The sequence below is a fragment of the Salpingoeca rosetta genome (assembly GCF_000188695.1).
Source record: "Salpingoeca rosetta unplaced genomic scaffold supercont1.24, whole genome shotgun sequence".
Taxonomy (NCBI): domain Eukaryota; class Choanoflagellata; order Craspedida; family Salpingoecidae; genus Salpingoeca; species Salpingoeca rosetta.
Window position 1 is genome coordinate 1,039,406 of NW_004754910.1, and position 9,749 is coordinate 1,049,154.

Below are 9,749 nucleotides of genomic sequence, written 5' to 3' on the forward strand. Positions count from 1 at the left end.
GTGCTGCCCATAAAGGCCACAAGATCTTCCCCGAGGCGCTCGTGTTTGATCCGCAGAATCCGCTGCACAAGGAGTTTCTGATTGCTGCCGCCAACCTCTACGCATGCGTCTTCAAGGTGGGCTGGCTGTGGGGTGCGTTGTTTGCTTTGGGGTTAGATGTTGGTGGGGGTTGCTTGGGGTCGGGTGGTGGCAGTTGTGTGCAGTCGTTTATGCTGACATCACTGCCTCATGTGCGCCGATGTTCAGGTGCACCCTACCAAGTACCCGAGCGAGGAGAACAAGCTCCATACCAAGCGGTGAGCCGTGATGGCATGGGCTTTGCTTGGAGTGTTCGACGCAGTGTTGAAAGCATTCAAGGCTTCCAACAGATGCACACACATGCACATACATCCACACGCACGCGCGCGCTCTCTGCAAACGTGTATCACCTCCGTCACCTCGGTCACCCACGCCCTCCTTTTCTGCGCGTACACAGGTGGATGGCGGAGTACCGTGACGAGTCGTGGCTGCTGTCCACGGTTGGTGGCCGCGATCCTCCGCCGTACGTGCGGCACAAGGTCGGCGACCTCGACGACGACAGCAAGGCGGCCGCCACCACAGACGGCAGCGGTGGCAGCGATGATGACGCTGGTGATGGCGACGACGATGGTGCTGCGATGGACGAGGCGGAGGACGAGGACCCGCAGGCCGCGTTTGATGCGCTCAAGGGGGAGGTGCTGACCATCGCCAAGAACGTCGGCAGCGCAACGGTGGAGCCGCTCGACTTTGAGAAGGACGACGATGACAACTTCCACATTGACTTTATCGCCGCCGCCGCCAACCTCCGCGCTTCCAACTACCGCATCCCAACAGCCACCCGCCACAAGTGCAAGGTGTGTGTGTGTGCGTTTGTGTGTGTGTGTGTGTGTCTGTGTGTGTGTGTGTGTGCGCGCGCGCGCGTGTGTGTGTGTTTGTGCGTGTGTAGGTGTGTGTGTGTGTGTGTGCGTGTGTGCGTGTGTGCGTGTAGGTGTGTGCTTTGATCACCAATCATTTATCTCACAAAGAACAATATCCATCGCCTCCGCTCCTTCACATCTCACATCTCCCATGTTTTCCCTCCACTTGCTTCTGCGGCAGATGATCGCTGGGCGGATCATCCCTGCGATTGCGACGTCGACGGCCTCTGTGACGGGCCTCGTCATGCTGGAGCTGTACAAGCTAGTGCAGCACAAGCCGCTGGAGGCGTACCGCAACGCCAACTACAACCTCGGCGCCAACACGTACTTCTTCTTTGAGCCGCCGGCCGCCAAGCAGCTCACATCGTCCACCAAGAAGAAGCTCGACTCGGGCAGCTTTGAGGCGGCCGTGCAGCAGTTCAACAAGGTGACGATGATGATGGGGTGGGGTGGGGTGACGGATGGTGGATGGTGGATGGTGGATGTTAGGGTGGTCCTGGATGATGTGGTGTAGGGTAGTGCATCGTTTGCCAACTGATCGTGGACTAAAATGACTGGCGTGACACTCTCATGTTCTGCTCACGGTGCAACCACCATGTCCTTGTTGTCGTCGCGTTTGCCAGTATTTGTCTCAATCAGAGGAGAAGCTGCAGACTCTTCGTGCGCTCAAGCAGCAGCTGTCCGCCTTTGGGAAAGCGAGCGACGACACTATCAACGCCGTTGACAAGGTGCTGGTCTTTGTGTGTGTGTGTGTGTGTGTGTGTGTGTGTGTGTGTGTGTGTGTGTGTGTGTGTGTGTGTGTGTGTGTGTGTGTGTGTGTGTGTGTGTGTGTGTGTGTGTGTGTGTGTGTTGTGGAGGGAGGGATCAGAGGCATGTGCTTATTGACTCCCTTCCCACCAATGCCACCACCAGGCATTGGCTGAGGCTGAGGCTGAGCTTGAGGCTGTCGGCGACACGGCGCCGGATGTGGACGACTTCATGGTTGAGGAGAAGACCGTCTGCCACCCGCCCAAGTTCACAAAGGTCAGAAGAGTGGTGATGGTGGTGCCATCTGCGTTGCAAACACAAAGTGCTGTGTATGGCTTTTGTGTAGTCAGAGCAGTCATGTCCCATCTTGACCCTCTCGTGCTCTCATCCCGTCTGCTCACTGCATGCACGTGCATATGTGTGTGTGTGTGTGTGTGTGTGTGTGTGTGTGTGCAGTGGGACAAGCTGAAGGTGCCTGCGCAGCTGTCGAACCTCGGCGAAGTCATCAAGTTCTTCAAGGACGAACACGGCCTCGGTATGGCGTCAAGGAGATGTGTGTGTGTGTGATGTAGAAGGGAGGGCGATGACCTTGGTTCCGGCATACACGCACACATGCACACACACGCACACACACGAATACACACGCACACACACAAATTGATGCCGTTCCTCTTTTTTTTTCCATGATGTACAGATGTTGCCGCGTGGTTCATCAACAAGCGCAAGGTGTACCCTGTCAAGCCTGCCATTGACTACTCCAAGCTCCCGCCAATCGACATCTCCGTTGTACGTGCCCAACGCGGTGCCACGCAGAAGGGGGAAGAGTGTGTCGGAATGTGTGTGTGTGTGTGTGTTTGAGTGTGTGTGTGTGTGTGTGTGTTTGAGCGTGTGAGTTGGCAGCAGTTACTGTGAGTCTCAACCGCACCCACTTGTGAATCCTCACAAACACACACACACACACACATACACACACACGCACGCACGCACGCGCATACAGAATGATGCGATGCGCCAGATCATGAAAACTGGCGGGACGCAGGTGAACGCCCTCATCCAGGCGTGGCGCAAGGCAAGGAGCTCTGGCAAGATGCCCGAAGCCACGGGCCAAGGCGACGCGCCAACCGACAAGAGCATCAAGCGCCTGGCACAGGAGGCAGGCCTGGACACCAAGAAGAAGAAGCTGCTGGTGTTTGATGATGTCGCCCTGACAAACGAGGATGGCGACGGTGTTTGATGATGTCGCCCTGACAAACGAGGATGGCGACGCTGTCACCACGCCCCCCATTGTTGTTGTGTGTGTGTGTGTGTGTGTGTGTTTGTGTGTGTGTGTGTGTTTGTGTGGCGCACATCCTCAAGCTGTTGCTCTGTCCACTGCAACAGCCGTTCCGTTCTCTTCCCCACACCTGTCAGAGCCTCTTGTGGTTTGACCTTTCTTTTGTGTTCCGTCCACGTTATTACAGAGTGGTGTTGTGCGCTGGTTCAGGGAAGACAAGCAACACGTGAGAGGAAAGAGAGAGCAAGGGAAGTGAGGCGAGAGGAGAGGGAGATGAGCCAACACACTCGTCCCTTCAATTACAAACCCCCGGGGAGTTGGCGGCAGGCGGGGGTATCCCCTAAGCCTCACGCAAATGGTTATTGTGGGTGGGCGGCCAGCCGGGCAGCAAGGAAGGCGAGGGCAGGAGGGCAGGAAAGAGGTGGTAGTCGTTGTTGTTGCTGCTGCTGTCAGGTGCCAGGGTGGTCACACACACACACACACACACACACACACACAAGCACACACACACTCACACACACACAAGCACACACACACACACCTACACACACACATACACACACACATACACACACATACACACACACACATACACACACACACACACACAAACCACCGACTGGCCCCCCACTCACAGCGGATGAATTGCTCGTTTGTGAAGACACCACCGCAGCACGCCTCGACGACCACCACGACCTCTATACAACAACAAGCGCTCTCGCTGTGTTCGAGGTGTTCCTCAAGACCCCGCAACCTCTTTACCGCACCGTGAAACCATCGCAGGTCCACCCCGTTGTCAAGAGCGACAATCCAAATCAGCTGTCCGAAGTGGCACCGCTCTGGTGTGGCGCATTCAAGCTCCCAGGAGAAGCCAAGCACCCTCCCTATTTCCTGGACGGAGCCCACACCAGCGTGCGCGGCATGTCGCTTCGACGCGACCTACCTGCCACAGACGCAGGCTTGAAGACAGTGACTGAGCCTGTTCAGCCCCACCCCACGAGCATAAAGGTTGCTCAAAGCTTGCGGTGACCGCTATGGCCCCACCACCCACTCCCTCTTCTGGCTATCTGCACACACCTGACTTATACCAAGACACGTTTGTGACGCCGGACGACGTGACGCGAGAGAGATCACCGAAAGGCACGTCGAACAGGAAGGACGAGGTCACAAAGCGATCCATCTTCTTTGGCTTTGAACTGCCGATCAACACCGACCTGGGCGCCATCGGCGCTGCAGTTGTATTCGACAACAACGGCGAGGAAGGCCACTTCAGCCTTATCCCTTGGCCATCAGCGCCTGTCAGCGGCGCCATTTGGGGTGCTCAAGATCCTTTCAAGAATCGCCACATCTTCATTCGCGATCCCTCAGCACCACCCCCGACCCATCCTGAGTATTGGCCTCACAGGATCGGCCTTGATAAGTGCCACGTGTTTTCTTTCGTGGCAGCGAAGTTTCGCCTTCACAGCTGGATGTGGCTGCGAGCCAGTGCCATCCCAACCGACGATTATTATGTCGACCTGGACCGCCCCGATGCAGACAGCGCCCGCACCCTGCTGCGAGGAGCACGAACCCTACTTGCACACTCCAGCCTGCTGTCTGATCCGCTTTGTGCATTGGAGAGCCTCGACGCGTTGTGCTCGGCGCACTTCTCGGCACACGACGCAGACCCGCATCACCTGGGTGTGCTGCACAAGGCGTTGAAGGAGATACAATCGAAGATTGACGTGGTGCAGCCAGATATTTCCGCAGCATTGGATGTACTGGCTGACTTCTTGCCACACCTGCAACTGGTCGTGCTCGGCATGACGGAGGAGACAATGAAGTCGACTCCGCCCTGACCGCTGCGACCGACAACTCATCTGTAAACAAGGCACCAAGGTACAGCTCACGGCGTGTGCAGCACACCGCGAGATCATGGCGTCCTCGACTCATCAGGGCGGCGTTCAGCTTGTCAACCGAGAAAGCAGCCCGTTTTATCTCGCTGGCCAACTCAACCCGTCCTGGCGATGCACTCGTGACCCAAGACCTTCTCGACAAGCATGCGGGCAAGGTGTCTCCCTCCTGCCGGTTCCCAGTTTGTCGCGATGAGTTACCAAAGTGTCAGGGAATCTTGCAGCAGTGCAGCCTTGAGGTCTGCGTCTCCGACTTTGCTGACCGGTTCGATGCCGTGGACCAGGAGTTGCAGGACTTGGACGCCCAACGCCTACTCCTGGCAGTTGCCAGCGTGCACTTTGATCAACCCCAGCCCATACGCCCCGTGCTCGTCGAACCACGCCCTGATATGGTTCCGGTGCGCGAACCTCCTCAGTACAAGCCTGCTGTACGGGTCTTCACACTGCAAGAGAGTTGCCGCAATGTGCGGTTCCTCGGAGACACCACACGGTCAGTGTCAAGGTTCTTGTGGCGCAAGGACGAGTCAGAGTGGCACAGTGAAAAGGCTTGTTTCCTTCTCAACACCATCAACGGCGGCAGCGGCATCGACCTCAGCAAGTTTCCTGAATTCAAAGACGCCCTGTCTGTGTCCTCTTCTCTTTCTCGTTACATCCAAGTTCGGCATGATGTGGCCGTGCCTACGGATGCTGTGCCCGCTGTCTTCTTGTTGTTCACTTGGTCCGAAGTGGCACAGCGGTTGGGCTCATCCCATGTGCTGCGCCTTTTCCGTGACAGTGGCTTTCGCGTCCAGCCCGGCCCAGTGCTGCGCGTGTGAGTGCCTTGTCAAGTTTGTGGATGGAGTTGCACTTCGTTGTTGTTGTTGTTGTTGTTGTTGTTGTTGTTGTTGTTGTTGTTGTTGTTGTTGTTGTTGTTGTTGTTGTTGTTGTTGTTGTTGTTGTTGTTGTTGTTGTTGTTGTTGATTTCGCAAGTTCTTGCTTCTTTCCCGCCTAATGTTCTTGCTTCTTTCCCGCCTAACACTGGCTACCGCCTTGCTTGCTTGCTCTGCCTTGCTTGCTTGCTCTCTTGCTTGCTTGCTGTGCACTTTCCGTTGCCTTGTATCTGTTCATTGACGTTGAAGCTGTTTCGCCGCTCCCTTTCGTTCCTCCACACAGTGCGCCTTGCGTGTCGGTGTGTGCTTGTGTCTGTGTGTGTCTGTGTGTCCGCCTTTGTCCGCCTGTGCCACCAACACAAATACACTGAATTCAGTGTAGAAGCGAAGATGCACAAACCAAGCCAGTGAGTGAGTGTGTGTGTGTGTGTGTGTGTGTGTGTGTGTGTGTGTGTGTGTGTGTGTGTGTGTGTGTGTGTGTTTATCATGAAACGAAACGGGGCCAGGTCACGGAGGGAAGACCGACAGCCATTGTGCGCACAAGAACAAACGCATCTGTTGATGACAAGTCGAACAACAACAACCACAACAACAACAACAGCAACAACAACAACTTAAACAACAACAAGAAGAACAACAACAACAACAACAACAGCAGCAGCAGCAGCAGCAGCAGCAGCAGTAGCACAGAGCAGTGGAACACAAGCGAGCGTCAAGGAAGGAAACCACAACTGGCGTGCGTGTAACAGAACAGTGGGTGATGGACGAAATGTAACAACTGCACCACGGTGACAGGACTGGAGGAGAGAATAGAAGCCACAAAATGGACGGTGGTGAAAGAGAAGAAAGGGCGTGCCACGAGGCAAGTGGCCAAGAGCTAATACGCTGAGCTTGCGTCCACATAACACTTCATTGCCTCTCGCACCAGCTTGACTGCGTGGCCCACTCTCACACCCGCACCTTTCAACATTTGCATCGTGAGCAAATCCTCATGAACAGACACGACTAGCACCTCCAGGCAGTCGATGCCGTGCTCCACCAGGGCGGACTCGACGTGCGGCAGCAGCGAGTGGCGGTTGAGCCATTGAACGAGATCTGGCTCAAATGGCAATGAGGAGGACGAGGAGGAAGATGGGGTGGCGGGTGGCGGTGGAGCAGGAGTTGTCGCGGTGGTGGACGAGAGCGACAAGGAGGACTGCTGGATATGTGGGTGAAAGGGGTGGGTGAAACAGAGTGTGAACGCCAAGCTGCCAGGGATGCGCCTGCAGGCATGGACGCGCGCACACACACACACATACACATACACACACACACACAAAAATACCATACCTGCGTGGATCGACGTGCTGTGCCTGCTTCCTGCGTTGTTTGTTCGTCGCTTCTGGCAGAGACGGCAACCTGGCGCACCTTCTCTGCAATGTCGCGCAGCTGTGACGTGCGGTCCACAACAGCATTCAAAGCAACCACCGCGTCAATGTCAAACAGTGACAACACAGTCTCACGTACACTCTTGTGCTGCTGTGGCGGTGGCAAGTGTAGCACCTGCGTGAAATACTGGTCCAGCGCTACGGCTGTCTCCTTGCTTACAACATCTGGCAACGTCATCGCCAGCCGCTTCAGGCGGTCAAACGAGTCGTACTCGCTCACCTCGGCCCTGCTCATGCTGCTGCTATCGTTCACATTGTGCCACGCGCTGCCAACAATCACGGGCACGACACGGCGAAGGCGGATCTTGGCGTGTTGCTGCTCCTCGTCTTCTTCGTGCGCCCGCTGGAACTCGTGCAGCGCCAGCATCGTCATCCACTCCAGCAGCACGTTGTCGCAGTAGTCGCTGTGCTGCAGCTGCCTCATCTGCATGATGGTGGCAGCAGACGCGATGGGGCACGCCACCAGACTCAGCCCAATCGCCGTCATGAACGACAACTTGAAGTTGAGGCCCGTCTCCAGGTTGTTGGCGTCCAGGAACGCCACCAGGTTGCGCTGCTCCAAGCGCGGATGCAGCGCCATCACCAGCCCACTGCTGGCGCGTTGCCTGTTGTGGTTGCGGGAGAGGGGGGGGGGGGGGGTTGAAAAAGGTCGTGATGAGATAACGGTAAACTGCATGCATTAGTTGTGGCGAGTTGGTGGAGGTGACAGACACGTACTGGCACAAACACACACACACACACACACGCACACACGCACACGCACACACACGCACACGCACACGCTTGCACACGCTCACACGCACACACTTGCACACGCACACACGCACACACGCACGCGCACACACACACACACACACACACACACACACACACTTGCACACACACACACACACACACACACACACACACACACACACACACACACAGCTCACCTGTAGCTGATGAAGACGTCGTACTTGTCCTGCAGGCCGAGTACGGGCAAGAGAGGGCCATACTTGGCGACAAGGTCATCGGGCGGCAGCAGCTGCTCGTCCACCCACATGTCCTGCTTGCTCTTGTGGTGGTGCAGCACATCCTCGAAGAACAGCAGCGTCTTGTCGTCGTACGGCAACAACAGGCTGCTCTTCAGCTCGGGATAGCGCTCTCTGGCGGCCTCGCTAATCATCTTGTGCAGCATATGCAGCATGGCGCGTGGCTGCGCACTCGTGATCTTCATCTTGATGCCGCCAACAGCCGGCACAAGCTGCAACTCAAGCTTGGTCGACTCCATGAAGCAGATGGCGTGGGTGCGACTCAGCTTGGGCTGCTGCGATGCGCCGTGCTGTGCATGCGTCATCACATGCGCTAACACCACCGTAAACAGGCCCTCTGGCAGGAAAGACGCATGCTGTGCGTCTTCAACACGCACGCTCGCCTCTGTCTTGAACTGCTTCAGGCGAAAGGTGACATACGCCGTCTTCTCCTCAAACCCAAGATATGGATTGACCTGCTGTGCTGCTGTCGTGCTCAGAGTGACAGATTCCATCGTGCTGCTGCTGTGGCGGATCGTCATCGGCAGGATGGCTGGGACCAGGTATTGCTGCTGCTGGTGCTGCTGGCGTTGGTGTGCGTCATTGCCCTTGCTCACACCATCGTTGTCACCGTGGCCGGAGTTGGTGCGGGCGAGCGCTCTGCGGCTGTCCACCAGCTTGGGTGATGCATACTCAATGCACAGCCCATATTGCATCATGAGGCGCAGGAACGGGTCAACCAAGTTGCTGTCCACGTCTCTCCACAACACCTCCAGCAGACGACGGTGCAGGATGCCGCGGTCGACAAGGTCGTCCCACACGCTGGCGCCAAGTGCCCGCACCTCCGGCCCCTGCACATCGTCGTCGTGCAGGCCAAACGTGCGGATAACGCGCGTCATCGTGTCCACCGCCCACTGCGGGCTCAGGATCACATAGGCCTCCATGCCTGGCACACTGTCGTAGTAGAGCACCATGGAGTACAAGTGCAGGAACTGGAGGCAGGCTCTCGTCTCCTCACGTGTGCGCAGCCCACAGGTGCGCGCAATCTGGACCACCTCGTCAAACGTGAGCAGCGGCCGTTTCTCGTCGCGGGCAATGGCGTTGAGCTTGTCGTAGAGGTGGAGGTAGGGTACAGCGACCTCCTGGCTCACGTACTCCTGCGCTAAGGCTGTGGAGGAGATGGTCTGGCGCAGGTCCTGGATCATGGGGTCGCCGATGGACTTGGTGTTGTCGACGGGCCAGAACCACAGCTTGTGCTTGCTGTTGTACACAACAGAAGCGAAGGCCGGGTTGTGGCGCAGGCGGCTGTGGATGTCACGCGAGATCTGCTCATGTTGCTTCCGCTGACTGACCACATCAGCGAAGGTGCCGACGATGAGGACGGGCGCGCCTTTTGCATGGAGGTGGAGAGAAGACAACCAGTGCTCCATAAACTCCCACGCCTCTGTCCGCTTGCTCTCGTCTTGGTGCAGCAGGTCCTCCATCGAGAACACCAGCAGGTACACCGCGTACCTGTTGGGGGGATGTTGGGAGTAAAAGGGTGGGGATGAGAAGGGTAAGGGTTTGGGGGGGGTAGCACTCACACACACGTAGCAC

The 9,749-nt window shown here is 56.9% G+C and overlaps 4 protein-coding genes across 4 annotated transcripts in view; 3 read left to right on the top strand and 1 right to left on the bottom strand.

Moving 5' to 3' along the window:
• The window catches only part of PTSG_08720 (ubiquitin-activating enzyme E1), a 9,392-nt gene extending 6,194 nt beyond the window's left edge, over positions 1–3,198 (top strand). Inside the window, exons 16-24 of the mRNA XM_004990456.1 lie at positions 16–116; positions 247–296; positions 476–872; positions 1,117–1,362; positions 1,559–1,663; positions 1,848–1,958; positions 2,139–2,217; positions 2,377–2,468; positions 2,680–3,198. Coding sequence (XP_004990513.1) covers positions 16–116; positions 247–296; positions 476–872; positions 1,117–1,362; positions 1,559–1,663; positions 1,848–1,958; positions 2,139–2,217; positions 2,377–2,468; positions 2,680–2,916 — 1,418 coding nt within the window. The 3' untranslated portion in view covers positions 2,917–3,198. The remainder of the gene's footprint in view (positions 1–15; positions 117–246; positions 297–475; positions 873–1,116; positions 1,363–1,558; positions 1,664–1,847; positions 1,959–2,138; positions 2,218–2,376; positions 2,469–2,679) is intronic.
• Positions 3,199–3,989: 791 nt separating this feature from the next.
• On the top strand, positions 3,990–4,793 carry PTSG_12779 (uncharacterized protein; the record flags this gene model as incomplete). The annotated part of the gene is made up of 2 exons (XM_004990457.1): positions 3,990–4,382; positions 4,407–4,793. 2 exons carry the CDS (start codon positions 3,990–3,992, stop codon positions 4,791–4,793), a joined length of 780 nt encoding a protein of 259 aa, XP_004990514.1.
• A 76-nt stretch (positions 4,794–4,869) lies between these two features.
• PTSG_12780 (uncharacterized protein) lies at positions 4,870–5,662 on the top strand (the record flags this gene model as incomplete). Its single annotated transcript, XM_004990458.1, has 2 exons — positions 4,870–5,005; positions 5,031–5,662. 2 exons carry the CDS (start codon positions 4,870–4,872, stop codon positions 5,660–5,662), a joined length of 768 nt encoding a protein of 255 aa, XP_004990515.1.
• Positions 5,663–6,339: 677 nt separating this feature from the next.
• Positions 6,340–9,749, bottom strand: part of PTSG_08722 (uncharacterized protein) — a 7,460-nt gene continuing 4,050 nt past the window's right edge. The window contains exons 12-14 of the mRNA XM_004990459.1: positions 8,076–9,665; positions 7,046–7,748; positions 6,340–6,914 (exon numbers count right to left, since the gene is read on the bottom strand). Coding sequence (XP_004990516.1) covers positions 6,594–6,914; positions 7,046–7,748; positions 8,076–9,665 — 2,614 coding nt within the window. The 3' untranslated portion in view covers positions 6,340–6,593. The remainder of the gene's footprint in view (positions 6,915–7,045; positions 7,749–8,075; positions 9,666–9,749) is intronic.